The sequence below is a fragment of the Monomorium pharaonis genome, chromosome 4 (assembly GCF_013373865.1).
Source record: "Monomorium pharaonis isolate MP-MQ-018 chromosome 4, ASM1337386v2, whole genome shotgun sequence".
Classification (NCBI taxonomy): domain Eukaryota; kingdom Metazoa; phylum Arthropoda; class Insecta; order Hymenoptera; family Formicidae; genus Monomorium; species Monomorium pharaonis.
The window spans coordinates 23,114,868-23,139,499 of NC_050470.1; the positions used below are offsets into that span (position 1 = coordinate 23,114,868).

Here is a 24,632-nt window from a genome sequence, read left to right on the forward strand (position 1 = left end):
AATGATTGATCTACTTATTAATTTATTCACTGTAAAGTAATTTTATTTAAAAATTTACGCCTCTTTTTAACTTCCTTCAAAGATTTTATAACAACGCGTATATCGATTATAAAATTGTATATTTTGTAGTATTATATATTTTTTGTAAAAATATTTTAATCGTTTTTAATATTACTAAATTTTATCAATGAAGCATAGTGTTTTAATTTATTTGCATCAAAATTTATTTTCTTTTATTTTAATTATTAATTTTTTATATTCACACACACACACACACACACAACTAATTTTTTTCGTACTCATATTATTTGGTCGTTAGATGTAACATGATCTTTCGTTGAAAAGCAATTCTAGCTTAGCAGGGATTAATGACAAAACAGGAATGAACGCGCTGCATTTTATTCAGATGTATTGGAAATTCATATAAATGGATGGAAGCGAATCGATATCTCGTACAGCAATAATGGATGCGATAACCAAAGAAACGTTGCAGGAGCGTACTGCTAACTATTTTGCACTGCAAATGAACACCCGCTACTCTGAAGCGCGATAAATCGTCTCTATGCATCACCGATCGTAAACGAACAAACGCGAGACCCGCTGTGAAAATAACACGACGTTGACGTCACACATATCAGTAAACAAAACGTAATATCACTATCGTAATACCCGAAGATGGTAGGATCGAAAGATCAGGATCAAAAATAAAACGGGATTACGGGATAAAGTAAAGAATATTTCATCCCATTAAGACGTGTTTACCCAACGCTAGGCAGGACCTAATCGATGCGGCGACCAACATCGTTTAGCGCCTTGTTAAACGGTTCACGCCGGGAGGCTGCATTTGAGGTTTGCGGAAGAGTCAGGGATGTGGATGTAAGAGTATAGAATTTCAGTAGCAGGCAGGCGTTCATTATCGCTTTACGCTTTCTCCGAGCTGCGGACGACTCGTGGTTAACGGACCGATCGGAACGCTCATCGGACAAGAAAGGGATGTTGAGGGGCCTTGTGCGCCGCGTTTCGGAGTATTTAGCGGGCGTTCTGTTGACTTCGATAGACGGAATTAACTCGAGCGTAACTCGTCGATGCGCATGGGAGCTGTTATGTTACGAGCGCGAGAGAAATGGTAGTGACTAGTAGCCCGCGGGGTATGCGCGGCGTCGAAAATTGTTCATTCATATTGGTATATCGCTCTCGCGATATAGAGCTTGGAGTGCGGGCAATAAGTGCGCCATTCAAATGGGATATTTTCAAGTGGATCAAATCGCTGCAAAGCCAAGCGGCATGAGAGTTGCAATAGCATAACAAATATACATTTTTGTGGAAAAGGGAAGAGCGCGAGCAATCCTTTTTATCGTTCGCAGCGAGAATTAAATGTGAATTGCAAAAACGTAAAGCGTAGAACGTGCGTTATATAAACCACGCATATTTAAGATAAACACTTTAATTCTAACAATTTAATGTCCAGCTGTTTCCCATACTCAAATAGTCCAGAGTCGTACGTGTGAAAACGCACAGTTCTGTTTATTTAAAACGTTAAAAATTATAGCATATGCCCAAAGGCATTTTTATACAGTTTATTTAGATTTCAGATTAAAACTATGAACAAAGAGAAAGTGAAGATAAATATTATGACACTTAAAGCTTTAAATATCTGCTTTTTCTTTTCAATTGTACGCCTTCAACATCATTCTGGCGACGTCATAAACAGACCGTGTAAGTTCAACTTTTTAATAAATTGCCTTTAATATTGTAAATAAAATAATCAAGATTCGAGACTTGACTTGCAATTAACCATACTCATCCGCGCTGAGATCACTAATGTCATCGATGATCCCTTTCTGGACAAATCGACAAATGCGATACCTCTGTGAAATCGTACAAAGGTGCGATCCCGCGATCTACTTGACAGTGATCGATGTGGCAGTGGTGTCAGGTCGCGACATGATTATCCGCGCCGACGATCCGTTTCTGCGGACGCGCCACAACGCTTCTCCGGAATCTGCGATAGAGGAAAACGGAGACGGACACGCAGGGCGACGGAGAGAGAAGAGAGGGACACACTCTCCAGGATCGATCTTTACTCCGAAGATGGAAATCAGGTCATTCTCGATCAAAATTGGACGCATCCACGCGTCGTACGATCCTCGTCCCACGAGGTGATGGCTACGCTGATACTCACGGCCGCACTGCGTCGTAGGATATGTGTTTTACTTAAGTCACCGTATCGTTGATCATTCGATCGGATTGCAAACGACGCGCCCTGAGTTATTGTCACCCGTCAGCTGTTTTGCAGTCGCGCTCAGCGCAGCGTATTTCTTCGGGCTCATTGTAACGGAGTCTCGTACCCGCCGTGAGCTTCGATGGGAAAGTCGCCCCTTATCGAGAAGAGAGTTTGCCAATTATGTCACGGCTCGTTACGAGCCTTCGAGACTCCTTCGTGATACACGCGTACCGGCACTAGTACTCGCGGGACGAACCGAAACTGGCGACGGGATCTTCGGGACAGCTGTTCAGATGATCGATCGACGTGTATAGCCACCCTCGTTAGTCGACGAGACTCGGGGGGATCCATCGGCGGCTTCCCACGCGGAACGTATCTCGCTCTTCGTTGTCGTATCGCTGACTACGGCACACTCGGCTCTCACGCCCCTTCTCCTCGCCACCCCCGCTGCTCACGTGACTGGGAAGTTTCACTGGCGCAGTGGAGGCGTTTAGGCGATCCACGCGGTGCACGATCTTTCCGATCTACCGAAGCTTTTCCCGGGCCACTTTGCGCGGGCTTCAGCGTTCGAGATCGACCGAAGACCCTTCAACCCTCGAGGGGGTCTTCAAAAGATGTAGACAACAAAAGGAAGCCCGGGAATGCCGTCAAATTGGCGCGCACTCAACGAACGAAGCGAGGAATTGCCGGGACTGTGACACTTTCACTTGTTTTTTTTTTTTTGTTGTTCTGTCACGCGCACATTGCGACGAATGCGACTGTATGACACCCTTCGAGATAGCCCGCTTACACGTGTTTGATGACACACACCGAAGAGAAAAATTTTGAGACGCAAGCTCGGCAGGCACGGCGCGAAAACGTAATAAGAAGAGAAAGCGAAAAAAAAATAAAAAAAAGGACAAAAAATAAATATAGACGAAGAGCAGGAGAAAGAAAAAAGAAAAAAATAGAGAGAGAGAGTAGAAGGAAGGTAGAAAACGAAGAAGGTGATGAAGAGGAGAGATAGAGGAAAAAGGGACGGCTACCACCCCCGTAGCCTTCGATTTTCGGGAGGAAAGTGAAGGCCGCAGACACCGCCCTGCCAACCGCCCGGGTGTGCCAACACGAAAAACCACCCCCGTGGTGTATTCCACGGCGGATGGCCCGAGTAACCCCATCGCGCATGTGCTCAGTCGCCATGGATACCGCGACAGATACGCGCTGACGGCAGCGGCGGTGGCGGTCCACGGTACTTTAAGGGTCGCTAGGACTTTCGTACACAGCAAGTATGTATGCTAAGGTTCGGAGCTATTTGAAAAATGAAAGACCCCGCCTTATCTCCTCCGTGTCCCCCTTATTGCATCAGTGTCGGCACTCCATTGTATTTAATGAAAATATGGGCCAACTCTCGAATGTTGATGCGATACGAAGAGAGTGGGAAGCAAGGGATGAGATGGAGCAGGAAAACAATGTCGCGAGGATGACATCCGCTTTGCGGTTTAACGCGGGCGAGGTCAGCGAACAGGAATTATTAACGATATTCATTTCTAATTTTATAACACAATTTTGTTCAAAATTATCTATCTATAATATATATTAATTAATACTTCCTAAATCACAATCAGTGAAAACTCGACAAAATCAGTGGAAATGCACTGACTTTCAGTGATACTTATAATCATTTAGTGATTATAAGTATCAATCAGTGAAATAAATACACTGATCTTCAGTAACTATACACTAATTCTGAAGTGAAAATTACTGAAAGACAGTAAATATTCATTGACTATCACAGTTATAAGTATGCCACTGCGAATCAGTGAATATCCACTGATTATGATTTAGAGAGTAATCGCAATAAATAATGTGTGATTCTTTTATTACTTGCACTTTTTTCAAAGAAGTATATTATATTTAAAATTGCCTATGTATATTCTACTTCTCTATATTTATAAAATACACATGGCAAGCATCTACAATAGAGGATTATTTTTATGAAAATAGAAAAACGAAAATAGTTTTTAAGTAGAAAAGATTACTGTATTTCAACATTTTATTTAAAAATCAGTCAAATAGAGATAAGATAACATTTATGTAAAATAATTATTGCCATAAATAAATCTCTACGTGCATTTAATGTAGAAAACAAAAGTAGAAAACAAACAGTAATTGTTATTGTCTTTACCATTAGACATAAATATTATTTGTAGGAGGAAACTGACTTATAAATATAATTAAGCATAGATCATAATGAAATCCTCGCAACAAAATGTAATTTTGTACTCTTCTCGAAAGTGGTGGTGTTTGCCTCAGAATTGCCGTCAGAACTATGCGCTCAGTGTTGATGTAATAAGCGACCGGTAACGTTAGGTAGGGAAAACGAGGTGTCGCTCATGCAGAAAGGAACAATTATTATATCAGACAGAATCTGTGACACGAACGAGAAATTAGCGGCGTGCTGTTATAACTGTCGTACGGATATCCTACGTAGAATATTATTTTATCTAATTAGAAAAGCATTTCCTCGTATCTGATTTGTAAATTATTCAACTATAAAATATTACTGTTACACATAAACACTTTTATACATAAAATATTCGCACACGTAATCATTACATTAATATTGAAAATATATTGTATTCGATATTTGTAATCGAATTAGCCATCATCAGTAACGGGATACGAGATAACGGAATATACCATCGATAATCGATTAATATGCGTAATTGTATTCACATAGGCCTAATTTCCCACACTCGTGAGCATATTGCTGAATGGAAGATACCGCGAATCGATACAAATCTTTATGAGGCGTATCAAGAACAAGACATGCTGCCAGCATTCGTCCCTCTCCGGCAATCTCCTTTTAAGAACTTTCTCCCTTTAGAATATGCAAATGTAGCTCGGCCAAATAGGCGCCGGTAACCCAGACTCGATTCCACCTCCGACACTCCTTTGCCTTAAGTGCACGTCCATTCTTATGTTAATGTAATAAGCATCAGCAGAGGCATCAAAAGACATCGAAAGAAATTTGTCCGACACGCTTGACGGCGAGTTACTTAATAGAGACAAAAGCGTTTCGTTAAAACGATGAATAAAAATATTTCCGATTGCTGTTCGATAAGATTTATATTGTTCTGAAAAAAAGTATTGTGCTATCGAAATAAAAAATAAAATTAAATCGATTAATATTTATGATAATTTGAGGTTTTACATGCATATGAATTAGATGCATACGAATAGTAATAAAACTATTATAGAGTTTTATTGAATTTTTATATTTCAATAAAAAAATTGTTGAATAAAATAAAAAATAAAAGAAACTTTCAATTATACAATATGTCGTATCACAAAAAAGCTAGAATTTTCAAGCTCCTAACTTCTTTAAATTTTCTAAGCTCCCTTCGGATGCTATTAACGCTAAATAAAATTTAATTTTATATCGATCAAAAAATGTTATTAGCTTAAACCAAAATTAAATTGTGTTATAGTGTAGTTTAAACTTTATAACATTTAAACTTTATAAATTTCAATATTCTCAATTTGAAATGCGAAATTTTAACTATTCAAAGCATATATATTTGATAATATTACGTCATTTAATAATATTCCATATTTTAAGATATATGTCACGTTTTAAAATTGAAGAATTTCAACATTCATAAAACAGTTATCATTTTAATTAAATTATATAATACATTGTTAATGAAACAATTTGTAATCAATTTATATTTTCTGTTTAAAAGACTTTTAATGAGACCATGGATTGAATAATGTACAGCAGATTCACCTTCAAACATCGATGGAAGAAAGTGCATCGTGTCTTAAAACTTAAAAGATTTCCAATCTGAAAATTTCAAATGAATTGACGTATCTAATGCTGCACAAGGTTCTAATTAAGTTCAACGTTGTACGTGATCGTGTTACTACGCGGAATGAAAGAAGAGGACGCGTAATTTTGTTTGGTTTCATACTGAATAGAGAATAAGAGAGTTATATATCGTACTTCGTTCTTTGTGCTGTAATTAGGATCCTCGCTGTAAAGATAAGTCTCACTTGTGGTATGTTTTACCACTCCACGCGCGAAAGTAAAGTAATTATTCGAATGGGTTTTGTCTGACTCAGTCATCCGAACGCGCTGTACATGTTTTCGTTAAAGTATCACGTAAAATAGAAACGTGTTCCTCAGCAATACAATTATATGTTTACTTTGAGTTTTGTCGTCATGTGAAAATTACTACAGAATAAATAAACACGAACATGGATATAATATTAACGTATACTATAGAAAATGGCCGTTAGCAAATCATTATAAAATTTTAGTAATACAGCAAATAAATTATAAACAATTTTCTATAATTCTATAATAAAAAAACTTTATGATCACATAAAGTAATTATAAGCACAAAATAATAAAAGTCTACTCTATTATTTATGTATATATATAAGTATTAATTTAGTATTAATTATATATATTATTCATATATAAGTATTAATTCAGCAATTATGTGCTCTATTATGTACACAAAATTTTAAATTTTATCAACATTAACTGAGCTATTCGTTTATACGCAAGTTTCAGTAAATCTTCATCGACGACATACACATTTTTGAACAAATAACACATCCCGGGGAATGCATCAAATTTGCTTCACACACACACACACACACACACACTCTCTCTTTCTCTCTCTGCAGCAATTGCATCTCCACATGCTGCAATCTCAAAAAAAGCCTCGAGATTTCTCGAGAATGATCGAGTTCGCAATCCAGTCATACCTAGAAGGGTTGCAGAAGCTCCGATGGAATTCGGTATTGGAGTGCATCCGCACATTATTAATCACATGATCGTTCTATATATTTGAGAAAAAAAGAGGAAGGCGCGATACAGCTTTGTTCGCTATTTTGTAAATCTCTTCAAATTTATGCATGCCATTCATTCGAGTTCGTTTTCAACGCAACGTGTGCAGATGCATAGACGCAAACACAATGCACGTACGCGCATACATTCATATGTACACACACGTCGAAATTGAATTCTGATGGAATAATTCGCTTGTTATGGGCGAGAGATTCTCCACTGTTATTGCAGAATTAACAACGTTCTATGTAAAATACGCTAACGGGAGAGAAATAACAACTGTTAGTCTGTTACCAAAACAATTATTAAGGAAATCACTTCTCAGTGATATTTATCTCAGCTCAGACAATGGCTAAAATATCGCATTATATACCGTTTCATTAAAAGCAAATAAATCCGTCTTCAAGATACGTTTACATAGAACATATTACCAAGTTTGTGGTTTTAAATTTCAAATTTTCATTGACATAAAATTTATATACCGTTGCTAGAAATTTTAAATAAAACTTCCACAAGTAATTTAAAATTTAGCTACTCATTTATCTTTAATTACATTAGTGCACTACTTAAACTTAATTTAATATTTTCAAATTTATCAAAGTTTAAAGATTGCGCATTGCTGTACGTTACAGTAGGAAACGTATACTACGAAATAGACACTGGCAAGAAATTTACGAAAACTCTTTCCGAAGTATCGGTCTCGACTTCGACAAAGTAAACTTTAGCGATAAATGTGTCTTGATAATATCGTAAAATTGAATGACAAAAGAATCTTCTGTTTCACATTAATGATTCGAGGAGCCTAGTGATATTAAAACTATTAATTAAATGCGATGACGTCAGTTAAATTGTATTAAAAAGCAATTCAAACAGTAATTACAAATGTCTGATTTATAGAAATCTTCTAATTGTAAGTATTGCAAGCAAAGATATTCAGAAAGCAAACTCACTAGCTTATTTAAATAAACATCAACTATGAACAACAGGAAACCTTGGTTTCCTATTGTGAATGAATAAACACGTAGTAGACGAATGAGCAATGATGACAGTATATTGCGTTGCATTATTTTGACTGATTTACATTTCCGCATTCTGGTATATACGAGAGTGACGTCTTTAGCAGCCGTCTTTGCGCGCGAGAGACCGTGATATTGCACTATAAATAAAGGGAACGATCATAAATAGCTTAAAGTACTGAGAAGTTCCACAAAGCAATTGTTTACTCGGTACAATTAAGATGGAAAATTCAGTCCTGACTCTATAAATATTATTGTATGCTTGCTCAGTGTGGTAAAATAATTTTACTGATCAATATGTCGTTATCGACAATTCTTAGAACGCTTCCATTTAATATTTTTTACGGCAACCAGCAACAAGACATTATGCAAAAGATTATCCGTACTGTAGAAGGTAACATCTGATGTTAGTAGATCACAACTACAAATTGCTCTTTTATTATGCATGCATTATGCATGTATGCAGTCTCTTTTAGAAATACGGCGCATAATGTCGTCAGAGGCATAAATAATAATAGTTTTTAGCAGCGGGTTTAGTAGTAATTTAAATATTTCTCCTATATAGAATTTTATTGTAGAAATAAAAATAGTTCTATTTGCTGTATATTTGTATTTGAGAAGAGACTTTTTAAACGAATCATGACAAACATTAGAATCGAATCTTTAATAACATATTCAAAATCGAATTACATCAAATATGAAATTTTCATATTGAATCAAATCCAATCGAATCTCTCGAATACGAATCGAATTCGAATCACAATCGATTCTATTTAAGTCGTTTTTTTCGAATCTTTCAGATTCGAAATCAAATAGTACGAGAGTTTCAAATCGTACTATTTCGAATCAATCGCCTATTGCTTCATCACTTCATGCTGTGCTCATTAAAATTAGGACATCTGATTAATGTTATTGCAATTTGATATTTTAAGATTATCCGTATATGTAGAACTTTATTTAATGCAATAAATTATATTTTAGATGAAATCGAAAACACAAATGCGGAGGGAATGCTTCTTTTTATTATGCATACAGTTATCTGCGAAAGTATGGTTGAACGTGTCCGTTGCGTTGTAATGGGATACGCAGACAATCCGACGTAACGGTATCGACATCAAATATTCATAAGGGCGCTTCAAGCATGGCTCGTATCGAATCGCTGAAAACCATAACGCATACACTCGGCTTACGAGATTTCGCGCTGAATCACTTTATTGTATGGCCTTTTCTGCGTGCCCAATTCACAGGCATTCTCTCTGAAATTTTCTCTGTGTGAGCCACTCTCAATTTGATCGCCTTGTCCGATTTACTTTGTTATAACGGCCACGCGATGGTGTTTTTTTTTTCCTCTCGTACCTTTCCCTCGATATCACCCACGCCACAAAGCGTATTCTTTTCCTCTACGTAAAGAAAGACATGTAATACACCTCGGTATCAGAGTATTACCATGGAGTATTGCTTCTCTGCGACCCTTTCATCTTCGAACCAAATAACATGTATGCTCCAGGCATGACCTACTTTGGCGTCCTTTCCATTTGTTTCTTCGTTTGTTTGCTCTTTTAAGACAGACTTTTAAAACAATCTCTTGGTTCTGACGTTCATCTGTTTTCAATGTATACGACGATATCACATTTCCGTTATACGCTATTATATATATGACTGTTATACGTATAAGCCATCACAGTTATTACAATCGTTATATTGCAATTAACCTTTGAAACGCGAAATTATTTGTAGCATCCTTTTAATTAAAAGATCTTCTTTAGGAAACAATTTATATCCGCTGTATCAATTTCCGTTCTGCAATATGTTGGCAATCGATTTTATATCATCGTGTGTTTTATCACATTCAAATTTACGATATACCGTATTATGTTTGACATATCGCGGCGAGTTAATTCATTACATTGCGCAATTTTGATTAGCAAGAAGAAGGCACAAATTCAAACCTCTGACCTCGAAAACTGATTGCTAATATTGCATGCTCGATACGTTAATAGGACAGATTGGTGCAATTTCCTTTGACCGTTTGCCCCTACGTGTACAAATTTCTTCACTTCCAACGCGAATTTCATCGAATTCGTGCTCATTTTTCTCATGTCTATAGTAAACAATTTTATCTAGATTGAAATAAAAATATAGCTCAAGTATTTAATTAATTAAAAGATTCTCTAATTACAAACTATAAAACTAATAATTATACATGCACAAAATTACAACTTTGGCTATTAAAACTTATGATTTCAAAAAGTACGTCATGTTCAATCAGACGTATTAAATTATTAATACAATACCTTTTGTTATAGAAAATCGATTTTAAGTCACTTTAACGTATATACAAGCCAATTGTTCTGAAGCATCCTACATATATACAAAGACTAAATAAATAATGTCCATAAAAGGTGGAAGCAATATTTATCTCCGCTACGCCCTATCCGTCGGGGGATAAATTCCCCACGCTGTTATCCACAATTATCCTCTGGATTCATTCGCCAGCGAATCATAACGACGCAATATCTACCCGAAGCTACCCCGGGATCTATTTATTGGAAGAAAAGAATTTATGCTATTGAAATAACAATGCTCCCCACGAAGAAGGCAGAAAAAGTTCCTCCGAGCAATCAGTCATATAATATCTCCCTCTTTCGGTAAGCAAAAATTGATTACTAAGAATTGACTAAAGCGAAGCATCCGCGACGCATCGTTGAAAAGCTCCATTAGCGATTCGACCTGATTTTTCTTCTCTTTTATCGAGTGATGAACGGCCCGTGTACGAAATAGTCCATCCAAATGACGTATTCGACAGATCTACTGGGCAACGACGAGATTGATTAAATGTTCACGGCGGCGAGATGGCGGAAACGAAATCCCGAATCGTATCGATATATGCGGAGGAGTTCATTGCGATAGTATCGTCTGATTATAGCGTAGGTACGATTGAAACTTCCACTTGATGGACGATCGAGAATGGTAAGCGCTACCGTGATTGATCCACTTTGTCGGAAAAGGAGAAAAGGTCGTATTACTTCATTTTCGTGGTAGACGAAATTCTCTCAAGCGGATGACATCGTTTTATATTATTCATAAAAATGTGTGTGTGTGTGTACATGCAATACGCTACATACGCTTAAAAAAAATAACGATGATAAAATTTTTATCAAATATTGACATACTACGAATAGAATACAAATAAATAAACAAGAATAAAAAATTATCTATTGTAATGTGAAATTCTTAGAGGAATAACGGTTTTGCTGTATCAAAGATGAAACTATAGCTCGCGAATCTAGAGATCTTACAAGAAAAGATAGATAAAATTGGCCGACGCAGTGAGAATACGAAATTTCTGCAGATCGTAACTAAACTCAAGTAGCGGGTTTTCTTTTATTTTTCTTATCAAGAAAGAAACGTATTAGCTTCTTCGGTTGCTGTTTCAATTTCAACACAAATTTAGCAGTTATTCTCGCAAGAAACACTCTGAGTTTTCACATTGGAAAACTTATTTTAGGATTTCAGGTCAAACGTCCATTGTTAATAAATGAGTATGATCTCTTTTTATGCTGAATAAACTAAGGTCCATTGACATTTTCATCACTTCTCAATTAGAGTTCAATGTTTTTGTTCAACAATTTAATAACAGTAATGAGTTAGTAACAACGAGCATTTATCTACGTTAACGAGTAATTAATTTTCCTTATTTCCTTTCAATTTTAAACAAATCACAAGTTAAGTCTTAAAAAACAAAATTACGTTTGAAAATTATATATTAATAAAAATTATAATTTTTTCATTATATGAAAATCACAAATTATATTAAAATTCTTGGGAAAATGTTATATTAGTTAATGTCACGTTTAATCTTATCTTGTGCGTAAATAAACAAAAATAAATTGTTACAATGGTAGAACAGCCAATGTCAGACGTTCCATCATCAAGATACGTCTACGAAAAAAAGGAACAAGAAAAAAAAATTAGCTTGGGGAACTAAAAGTCCGCGTCCCAAATTACTAATCGATGACGCACACCAATCTGAACTCCGTATTGGAGTGCGCAATGTAGCCGCATCAATCTGCGGAATGGCGCGCGATAAGAGGATGTCGTTTGTTAGAATGGCTCGAACTTGCCGAAGAAGGGTCAGCGCAGTCTTTGTAAATGTCGTCGGTAAGTCGTTGGTGAAAACCATCGATTGATTGCGAAGTTATCCCGAGACGGTAAAATTCAGACAAGGTGATAAAGGTCGCATGAAGCTTGATTGGTGACTCTTTTCACGGCCGTATTCCTTACAGGTTTAAAAACAGCATAAATCTCTTTCAAAGAGAATGGAAAATGTGCTTAATAAGCTGAATTAGAAATCAGACTTCATGTGCACGTGAAATGTAGCTTTAGTTTTCAGAAGGTTTAATAATCTACTGAATAAGACACGTCATATACACTTTCAGTGTAGTAATAATCTTTTAAATTGCGTCTCAAAATAAGTTAGTATAATTTTCAAATTCTTTAACAGGAATTATTAAAATTGTCAAAAATTTATAACAAACGTTGGCTATTGTGTATTGTCACATTAGCGTCACTTCATAACGGCAAGCTACTAAACAAATAATTTCATAAGTAATTACGTTCATAAGAATTCGTCAGCTAATAACAGAGATAATACGAGTGGCCATATTATTTACAGTGCTTACCTTCTCCTCCGTATAAATTAATAATCGACAATTGATATAATTACAATTATGTACAAATCAATAATTTAAATAAATGCATAATAAAATACAAATCAATTAATGCTTCTTAATATATTTAAACATAAGAAAATTAGTAAAATTATTTGAGTCAAATCATATTTATAAATAAAAAACAAATAAGTACAGAAATAGGTTCAATTATTATTTATTAAATGTATTATTTTAGTATGTATTACTCAAATATAACTTTAATTTGGAATAAAAAATATATTGTTTGTTTCATATAGCATACACAACTTTTCATTTTAAAATTTCTCGTTGTTATCTGTTAGTTAATAAATCATAATTTTATACGTGCGCATATTAATATTTGTCTTACTATTATATGAAAATGAATAAAAGTCGTTATGTGTGGAAATGTTTTATAATTTGCAAAAATATTCTATATTGTTTTCCTTGTTAAAATTACCTCTTACAATTCATTTCTCTTACCCCTTTTGTCAACCTATTTCTCAGTAACGTTGTCAATTAAGGATCCTTATTAAGGACATGAACAAAGGAACGTTAAGGTAAATACCTAATTCAAAAGCTCTTCGATCGGCGTTTCAAACGGTATGCCAAGCACTTGTAACGCGCCGCTTCCTACTATAGCATTCTGATTCTGGTAAATAGATCAGATGTCGAGTAATTGTTCAGAAACTTCACTAAATAGTTGCAGTGCTATTATATGCACGTTATAAAAATATATAAGAAAAGATAATAAAGAAAATGCATAGAACGAATATAAAACAAGATTATTTTAATAATTTTATGCTCGTGCAAATAAACTTTTGAAGTTTATTGATATTAATCCTGATCGTTCTTACTTAAAAAAAAAATTTTTAATGTGTATTTATACATATGTATGTGTTTAGATATTTAAATGCATTATTTTTCATGCACAGAAGTTATTATTTAATAAACTTTAAAACAAAATTAATATCTGGACATTTCGTAAAATATTTTGAGGAAATTAATTTGATGTGTGAGAAACTCTACAGTTGATTGAGGTAAATGCGATCAAATAACGGAGATGTCACGAACGGTAAATTGGTCTCAGATTAATTGCTCGGAAATCTTGATCACTAAGTTTCGTCGTATAGATTATATACAGAATTATATATTTGTACATAAATGTACTTAATTGATGTAAATCATAGATTTAATAGTATACACAAACATTTAACCAAACAGTTACAAATAAATGTTTTTACAATAACAGAGATAAAATAAATGCTTATAAGAAAATTTATCTTTAAAAATATTACGATACATATCTATTTTTTCAGCTAACCTATTTAAATATATGTCAACAATTCTCTGTCGATATTTCGCCGTTAACAATCGTAAAATCTTATACAAAGTCATAAGTCGGGAAAAAAGCGTAAACAATAAATCAAAACTAGCAGCCAGGAAAAAGACGGTAAGAGATATATAAATCGGCATGATTGAATTTGTGCATGTAACAATAAAGTCGAGAAAAAGTGAAACAAAAACGAGGTACGGAATAGGAAAGTGGGAAGAAATCTGTTTAGCTCACCGGTGTTTTCTAAGAGTCCCCCCTCAGAATATACTATATTGTATATATATATATGTAGCTTCTGAACTTTTCGGATGTATCTTGATTTTCCGATAATACCTCGACGAAGGTTTTACATTTTATACGCAACCTTACACACAAGATGTTTTGAAAGCTTCCTTAAATCTTCTTTATGAACTATTATTCGTACTCATTATCAATTAGAAATATTTAGAATAGATAAATTTCAACATAAAAGTAACATTAATTTTGTACTCTACGATAAATTTTTCCAAATTTATTCTAATATATAAAAAATTTATGGGTAAGTAATATTGAACACTGTTATTAATAGAAGTTCTTCCCTCTTGATACACACACACACACACACACACACACACACACACACACACACACACACACACACACACACACACACACACACACACACACACACACACACACACACACACACACACACACACACACACACACACACACACACACACACACACACACACAAAATATCTAATTATGTTTTGATAAAGATATATGGTTTGTAACAGGATTGGATCGTGAGTTTGACTTCAGGAAATTAAAAGACCACCTGACAGACGCCACTTATCTCTTGATCACAGATTGTTGGGGTAAAACAAAATATTTGTTCATTCTTATTACTTCTTCTCTGATATCGCCTCGGTATATTACTTAAGATTAATCATTTTGTGTTAGTTATAATAACTATAATAAATAAATAAATAACTATAATAAATAATAACTATAATAAATTAAATAAATATGTGTAAATAAATAAAATAACATTTTATAACCACGGTTTTGTAAAATTTTCAATAAAATTGGAGCAAACTAAATTTTTAATAATTTTTTTCAAATAACATCCATTTTATCCAGGAATTTCAAACGCAGATTAGATGGACCGATAAAACAGAAACGAAATTAAGATTAAAGGGACTACTCCTACATTTATCATTCGTCATTTAGATTTTCAAGGTTCTAATTCCTAATTGATTCAATTGGTCTGATGTAATTATTATAGCACAACTAAGCGTTTAAGTATAGCTAATCTGGGATTAAATACAACCGATTCAAATTAACTTTGAAATTGCGCGATGCTATCTCAAAATTTTCTTTTAATACAACTATGTATTACTTTTTTATAATTATACAGTAAGATTCTATAAATTTTTTTACTCAGAAACAACCATAAAATTTTTAAAGTAATACAAACAAATGCATTATTACTTTCCAAAATTTAAACCTTTAGAACAAGCAATTATATATTTGAAACATCTTAATAAATTTAAAAATATGCAATTTTTAAATTTTCAAATTTTTAGATTATATAAAATATTTAACAAATAAAATAAAATAAAATAGATAAGAAAAAAAAAATGTATATATATGTACACTTTAGTAATTGAAATAAGACAACCAATCTCAATCATTTTTATATTAAATAATTATGAATAATATTGTTAAGTTTTAATAAAATATTAAGCAATATATTATAAATCGATAAAAGTTATGGTTAGCTACATAGATGTTGCAATTAAGTCGCACATTTTGAAATCTACGTGTAAAAACGTTCCATCATTTTTCGTCAGATGGCGGCAGCTTGCAAGCTCCATGAAAGCTCGCTTTCCCGTTCTACCCTCAGATCGAACGTAGCGATTAACAAGATTTCAAATAATCGATGAAGTTCCAACTTGATCAAGTATTGGTGGCATTATCGAGATAACATTGAGTAGATCACTTTGTCTGATGGAGAACAGAGCGCTCTCTCAAGGCATAGCGCGACCTTATTTAGTAACTTCAGTTGGAATTACCGATGGATTTTCACGCAACGATGCTAGCACAAACCTAGCTTTATAGCCGTCGATATGCGAGTTATTCAAAAACTACACCAACAATCGCGAAGCTCATGTAAACTTTTCCCATTGTCAAGATACATGAAATCATATCTTGAAAGTTTGTTGGTCTCTCTCTCTCTCTCTCTCTCTCTCTCTCTCTCTCTCTCTCTCTCTCTCGATTATATTTTATTAATTTTGAAAGAATTTCTAAAGCTAAATTTCGAGAAAATCTGTATATACTTGTACTTATCATCAATTTAAATGCTCAACATGTTATAATCTTGTATTATTCAAGCACATATAATTATTTCACATTTCTCTTTCAAGTTATCTACAATCTAATTTTCTTTTTAAAAATGCAAATTTTTTGCAATGTACATTTGACGTATTCTTCTCTCATTCTCTTTATGATGAGAGTTAGTGTATCTAGTATTGGATCCTATTATACATATATTGAATCGTAGTTTCTTTTTTGACGTATCAGTTACGGTTGGACGTTAACCATTTCCATTTTTAACAAACGCGACTGTGCAGGAAAGTTATCGTGCATATGGAAATTGCCTTCGCTATATCGAAAGCACGGATATCGATCGTGACTGTTGGCGGTGCCCCGCGATTTACTCTACACATGTCAGCCGTTGCGGCGTCTGCGTTTAACCGCGATGTTCAATTTGCCCTGCGGCTGAACCGCTTCCGGTTTTCAGCAAGCCGTCGCCGTCGCTACTTCCCAATACAGTTATCGCGGTTCTGTTGTTAGAAGTGTCCGATAAGATCACAGAAAGTTGTCGGAAAGTTGCGGAAAAGCTTTCACGCGATGTTCAAGCAATCAGAAACTATGATTGTATGTAGCTTACAGATCATAACAGATAAAAAATAATCATGATATTCATTTCATTTAATAAATGAAATTCCTAATTTGAAATTTTTTATTTAATAAACTAAGAGATAAAAACATTTATGTTATATTTTTACAGTTCGGTAGTATATTAAATATTCAAGAGACTTTTAAATAAATTAAGCGAAAAATCTACAAATTTCTTAAAAAATTTGTAAATTTACGAAGTGTAACTCAAATTATTAAATATTATTTTAAGAAGATTTAATAATCAATTCCCATTCCCCATTTTCGTTTGATTCATTTCAATAAAATCTCTTTCAAAAAATTTGCATAAACAAAGCACTTCTTTGGAATATAATAATCATTTACAGAGTTTCTGCTCACATTGCGTTGCAATTTCCATATCGCTGGCTTTATTAATTCTTGCTGCGTCAGTGTTTAAAATTTTCTTGCAGCACGGAAATTTAATGAACCGGCAAATTATGCTGATGTGTTACTAAGTGACTGCCGTCACTCACTTGAGATTTCCAGCAGTAATACTATCATTTCTCGGTCAATGAGTTCACTCAGAAGACGCGTGAAAAGATGACTGAACGTGTTGAGCGGCGATGGGAGGTGCAGTGATGTGTGAACGCCGCCTGGCTGTCGTCCAGCTTTTCTGACGTGATTTACATGGGAGAACTGCGTTCGACGTCTCTCTTTCTTTCGACGAAGCCAGGCAGCATGAAAACATCCGATTTCAGCCCGATTCCGATTTTTCCATAAATTCGACGAGCTCGAGAGAGCTTCCGCCAGCACCAAGAAAATTTTTTAGGGGAGAGCGATCGTCGGCACGCTCACTGTCATTTACCAAGTGATTATAAATTTGAAATATTCGTGGAAGATTTAAAAATTCTCTCGGATCTATATTAAAATTATAACAAATTATGACAAAAAAAATGCATATAACAATATTTTTAGACACGTTTGTGGTTTAACAATTGTATTTTTTATAAATGTAAAAAATAATATAAACTGCACACATAATTTTCAAAATTATACCAGTGAAAATTAAATGCCAATGCCTTTAGACATACTTAAACTTTTTCATTAGTCTATAGAAATAAGAAATCTGTTCGGAGATTTTCATATGCATGATTTGTTCAAAAAGTTCTCACACTGCAGAGAGATGTAAGATATTTAGATGACACACAAAAGTCTGGAGTAGGAATAGTAATGACTTACACAATCACTGACAGAGTACCATAACTGCTTAAGAAGCTCTAAAACAGGAAAGAGAGTTCGAAGTGTCACAAGCGCCTTGATATTCTTCCCGTGTTATCGTCTATAGAGAAGTTTCGCGAGAAGAAAAGTATTTCAAAGAAGTCAAGACTAAATAAGTTGCAAGTAATCCCTAAAGGTTAATCTACGGTATGCTCTCTGTTCCTCGATCTTGCCTTTTGCCTATTGTCTTTTTCTTTCTTCGCGCATTATTTTGTCGACAATCGTGTCTCTTTTCACCCGTTTCTCATCTCTTTTGGAGTTCGTCGACTTTTATCTCACCAATTTTGATAAAATAATGCGTGAAACGACAATAGGCAGACAGCCTATTATAGATTGACGTTAAAAAATTATAAAGACAACTATTTGTATTTTGGAGGGCAAATCGCGAATTTTTTAAAGAAAATATACAAAATATAATTATTTTTTTCATAACTCAATATTGTATTCATAACAGACATAAGTCAGGATTAAATATTAATATACCTTTTCACATCTTTCGAAATCCTTTCTCTTTTATCAATATTTAAATTCAGTACAATCCTCTCTCATTCTGAATTAAATATGAAACTGTTACTATGGGTCAGCATATCCAAATTGTAGAATAGATGAATTTTATGCATTATCATCCATCAGAACCCACAATGATTGGAATGCTTGTATTTCATTTCCATCCACTTTACGCTTTGGAATTGACGCACTTTCCAATGTTAAAATATTCAGCGCAAATATCAGTGCTGTAAATTTCCAACAAAAAAATAGAAACGTGGTGCATATTTATTTTTAGTGTAATGTTTAGATATATAATTATAGACAATATATATCAGTATATACACGTAAAATTGGCTCATCTATTCATTAATTATTTTGTATGTTACGTCAGGCATGTATTTTAAGCTAATTTTAAGATTATAATATTATCTGAAACTAATAATCTTGGATTATAATCTGCATGTTTCTCTTACATGTTTGGCTTTTCCTTCCCAATTATCTCGCATTACTTGGCATTTTCTACGTTATTCTGCATCCCATAATCGATGTTATAATACAGTAAGAAGATTATGTAAAATAGAAATTTATTCTGTAGTCACGTTGGAGCAATAAATTACGATCTTTATTTCATGTAGAAATTTTGCAGAGAAATAATTACATAAATTGTCAAAGGCTAAATCCAAGTCATTTTACATTTCCTGATTTGCATGCGTTTGATAACAAAGAAGCTCTTTACCGCTAGGCTAAAGATCTGATCTGTACCCTGGGTACAAAGAATGACATTGGTGAAGGGAACGAATAGACTCAATGATCAGATTTTGTCTGATAAAAGCCAAGCCCTAACAAAGTTTCCAACAAAATAAGTCCCAAATCGATCAGATATTTTCTGTTCTTCTCTTAAACCTGCATGATCCCGAAAAATCTAAGGATTTTGCCATTTCGCCCGTCCTGCGATTGCAAAGATAAAAAGTTACTAACGTTCGAGGATTTCTTTCACCGTTCAAAATCTTTTGTAATCTTCTCACTTGCAAATTTAATATATAACTTAATTTTATACTTTTCAAAAAGTTAAACACTAAACATCTGCGTGTAATTAAATCTGTTTTAAAGAGAATAAAAATTGCAAAATTTTTAAAAGTATTATTCGTTAGTAATACAGATTATTCTCCTATGTATTACATTTTTCCAATGCAAAAATGTCGCAACTGTTAGAATTAAAAAAATTTGACGTTTAACTTTGTATGCTAAATTAAAAGTTTTATTAAAAATTAAAATATAATTGTTTCAAAAAACGTTTTAATTTTATAATTTTATTTTATACAACCCTATATAATGTATATAATTTATGTTAATACATACACATTACGTAATAAAATATGTAATAACGCCAATATAAAATATAAAGATGTAATAACGCAAATATATAAAGAACAATACTGTCCGTATTTCAACTGAAATTAATACTCACTGGTAGGGCTAGGTGTAAGCTCCTTCGTCTCTATCTTGACATGAAGATCATGTCGCTGGAAAAACCCTAGTCTTGGACCCCTCGTACTTCTCTGTAGCGTGCTAATAGCAGTGGTGATTGCTCTGGTGTACTCTCTTACACCAAAGGATTTGTACGGCACCATCAAGCCCACCTGTTACACAAATGTGACGGAGAAAATATGAAATTTTGGTGAGTCGTGTACGCTTTCTTACGGACGTGCGTCATGCGTTTCGGTCGGTGTGAAAACAAACGCCACGTCCGTCAAGTGATAAATCGCTCCGTCAAACGATGAGAAAGATCGTCAACAGGTTGTACAAAGCGATATTTCGCCAAGTTTCGACCGAGACGTGGCAGTTGACGCGTCTGCTACGTTACAAATGGCCTGAGTTTAGAAACAAGCGCTATTGTGATATACACTCGCTCGTGACATGCACGATTGTGTTGGAAAATACATCCATTATATGTCATATTATTTTATCATCATTATTATTGCATTACGCGCGCGCGCGCGCGTGCGTGCGTGCGTGCGTGCGTGCGTGCGTGCGTGCGTGCGTGCGTGCGTGTGTGTGTGTGTGTGTGTGTGTGTGTGTGTGTGTGTGTGTGTGTGTTTGTGTGTGTGTTGGATTATATCTTATAATTTTCCTCTTTGTCGCAATTTCCTCAATCTACATTAATTTATTCAATCATATCATTATTTTGTTATAATATGCCGTTATTAATTTATTTAATAACATTGAAAATTGATCAATTAATAATAAACCTCTGTGATAAATTATTTTTTATTTATATTTCTTTACATCAAAGAATTGGAACAATATCATCATGTTCACACATTTGTTACACAAATAACAGAGAAAATATGAAATTTCGATAAGGCACATATTATATTATTTGTAAGTTTCATTCTTTACGTCAATTTGTGTACTTTTTGTCTTACAGTCATATATTTTCTTTAAAAAATAAATTGTAAAATACTTAATTATATAATAAAATAGTGAAAATTTTAGCCACATTAATATCAAAAAGAGTATAATTTTCAAATAAATATTAAAAAATTCTCCATTGTAATCAGAATTTATTTAAAACACTGTAGTTATCGAATAAGATGTTTAATCTTGAAAAGTTTAGATAAGTATGATATTAAAAATATATATGCAAGTTCTATATTTATGTAAGAATGAGAAAAAATGCATCGTACAACATATGTTTAGCTATCATACACATAGAGAATGACTTCTTTAGATTTAATAAACAATTTTGTTCGACTATTTCAAAGCATATATTTATTAGGTTTCAATAAATGTTATACGGATTTCTTTAGACTTAATAAAATTTATTAGAAACAAAGAAATATATGTTTTGGAATAGTCAAACAAAACGGTTTATTAAATTTAAAGAAATATTTCTCTCTGTATATAACTAAATTACTAATTAGGCGATCAATCTTTCCTTTGTACATAATATTTTATAAATTGCCATTCAATACATAATTATGTAGGATAATAACGCTTCTTGAGTGTTAATGATAGACCATTATAATTTTCGCTCACCGCTTATTCACCTCGTCACGATCGACAATGCATTAAGTGCTCAAAGCGTTCAGAAAACTGCAGCAAGGACATCTTGTGCACTTTATTACCACAAGAATGGACCGGCGAGCACCTGTTGCATAAATCGATCGATGCGAATGAATATCTACGTGTAGGCTGAGACTGGACAGCAGCTTACGTTTTGGCCTATCACGGATATCAACAATGCTCTAGAGCATGGATAAAGTAATCGTTTAAGGAAAGTACTTCTCTTCCTCTCTCATTTTCTTTCTCTTACCAGTATTTCTTTTACAACAATTAAGACTTCAATACACTTTATATAATTTTGTGATATATTATACTTGTGAAAGATTTTATTTTGCCTTAACACAAAATTTGTCATTTATCAAAAAAATATATTAGCTCTTTATTATACTTTTTCAAACATTATTTTGTAAAACAAATTACTTAACGAATAATAATATAATTTTTTTAATACAAAATACATTATTTTTTATTTTGTTAATAAATGTATATCGCAGATATACCAAAACATTTTAAAATATTTAAAATTAAATAATATTCTAACAATTCTAGAATTTTTAACTTATTTTATTTATAAAAAAAACAAATTTATTTATAATAATAAACGTTTTCTAGTAATAATTTCATTTATAAAATCGTTGCTTTTTGCAACGTTAATTCGAGAGAAATTGTATTGTAATAAGTACTCTCTCACATATCATTTGAATAAACTTAATTCAGGAAAGTGGTGTAATCCATCGATTATCGGTAACGAATAGCACTGGTCGTATATCTATCGGCTCTAATTATGCACTTTACCCCGTACAAACGGCACTTGTGTTATAATCAGTGAATGGAAACGAGAACTTATAAATTGATCCATTGTGCGCTGACACGAGTTTGAAAAATCGAGAAAAAATTCATGAATCTGTTGAGAACGAAAAGTTTTCTGAGCATTTCATCTCAGTTAAGTCCGAAAAATACCGAGGTAACTATCCTCGAATAATGTGAGTTATTAACTCGATGAATTCATTAACATTCATTAAAGATGATTATCTCCCTACCGAATATTCCCAAAACGTTAAAAACTTTTCGTCAACTGCATTTAAATGAAGCTGATTCAAAGAGTATAATTTTATAAAAAAAGTATGATTTAATATGAATTAAATGATAAAGTTGTAAAATAATTTATATAAAAAATTTTATAATTAAATATCCGTCAAATGAGAAAATAAAAGTCTGAGGCAAGTTTAAGTTTTTCGTATAAAAGTACCTTTTTAGTATGTATAATTTTAATGGAATAATTCTGACACAAATTCAGAAATGGCCTTCTCTTACCAAATACTTTCTCATTTTGAAGGAATATCACTCTTACCTTAAGATCGGTGATGTTATAATTATTCCCCACAGAAGACTGCGGCGTGAAACGTGTAGGGGTAGTTGTGGTGGTCGTGGTAGTTGGAAATGATCGCTGTCTCGTTGCATTCGATAATCTGCCACCCTCACCGATACGAACTGCTGAACTGCCCCTGCCTTGGTTTGTGCCTTTGGAAATGCTGCCTCTACCACTCCCGATTTTGATGCCTCCCTCTCTAGTGATAGTGCTACCCGGCGGACTACCTAGCACCAACAATGGTGACATCACCAACGGGAGGATCCACGCGGTTCTCATTGTGCGGAATTTGTTGCACGAAGCGACGACCGTTTTTGTTCACGAGAAAGCGATCCGCCGATGATTGATCCGATCGTACACCACTCCTCCGTGCTTTCTCGACACTGCGCTTCCATTCAAAACACTAACGAATTCCTCAGCATCGCGACGACGTGACGCAATTGTATATATGCGCATTTCTCTTGCCGTAATATCGTCTCATCGTGTCCTGATGTATCTGAAATAGAAATTTTAAACTTGTTGTAAATTTAAAACTTATTTAATACTTTTTTAATTTAAACTAATATTAAAAAATAATAATTCAAGTATAAAAATCACAAGAAAATTAAACACTAGTGGAAAAGAATCAGAAATATTTGAAAAAAAATCCTTTAAACTTCACCTATAAATTTTTTTCTTTTAAATAAGTTATAGCTTTCATAATTTTAGATTTGAATATATCTATATTAATGTACTATATTACACTCAATATTTTTTTAATGACATCTTTTACAATTTCAAATTTTTAACAAAACCATTAGCTAACTCGACGGTTGCGAGTAACGCGTAAATACTTTATTTACGATGTGGAAATAAATGGAAGACATAGAATCTTTCATATTTTATATCAAAGTAAAAGCTTCAACTAAGAGAGTCTGTAATTCTGTTGCCCTAATTTGACGTCAGGACAAATACAAACTCATTCTAAGATTAATTTTCCGCTTCACTTAAGTCCTCGCTCCACCTCTTTTGTACTATCTAAATTAAGACTTACAGTTTGATAAATCTATAGATACATCTTTGATCCATGAGTTTCGTATATCATAATCTAAGACTTTGCTTTAAAGGAAATTGCGTATAAATCATCGCAACAACAGACGGTCATATATAATAGGCAAATTCCCAGGATTAGTCGGATAGTTCGATCGGTCATCACTACCTGTCATCGTACACGAACGTGAAATGCTCTATCTGACAGATTGAGTCTATCACAAATCGAGTCTGCGTTGATACCGTAAATCTGTAAAATCTAATCGGATAAATTCCAATTTCACGGATTTGCAGCTTTGACATATTTCATTTTTGCGGATTAAATCTACCAGGTTAAATCTTTCAAATTAAAATAAAAGGTATTATTTCAAACTATTGTTATGATAT

General features: G+C 33.6%; 1 protein-coding gene and 1 long non-coding RNA gene across 7 annotated transcripts in view; one reads left to right on the forward strand and one right to left on the reverse strand.

Moving 5' to 3' along the window:
* Positions 1 to 24,632, reverse strand: part of LOC105837285 (glutamate receptor ionotropic, NMDA 2B) — a 192,370-nt gene that overhangs the window by 55,810 nt on the left and 111,928 nt on the right. For 4 of the 6 annotated variants that reach the window (XM_036285951.1, XM_036285949.1, XM_036285950.1 and 1 more), the window contains exons 3-4: positions 23,199 to 23,712; positions 20,250 to 20,421 (exon numbers count right to left, since the gene is read on the reverse strand). In XM_036285951.1, coding sequence (XP_036141844.1) covers positions 20,250 to 20,421; positions 23,199 to 23,495 — 469 coding nt within the window. In that variant the 5' untranslated portion in view covers positions 23,496 to 23,712. Of the gene's footprint in view, positions 1 to 1,866; positions 3,320 to 20,249; positions 20,422 to 23,198; positions 23,713 to 24,632 lie in introns of those variants that run through there. The other 2 variants (XM_012681907.3, XM_028189299.2) reach the window with 2 other exon arrangements.
* On the forward strand, positions 3,256 to 24,489 carry LOC118645248. The gene is made up of 3 exons (XR_004963016.1): positions 3,256 to 3,343; positions 10,332 to 10,334; positions 24,476 to 24,489. It is a non-coding gene; the product is annotated as an uncharacterized LOC118645248 (long non-coding RNA).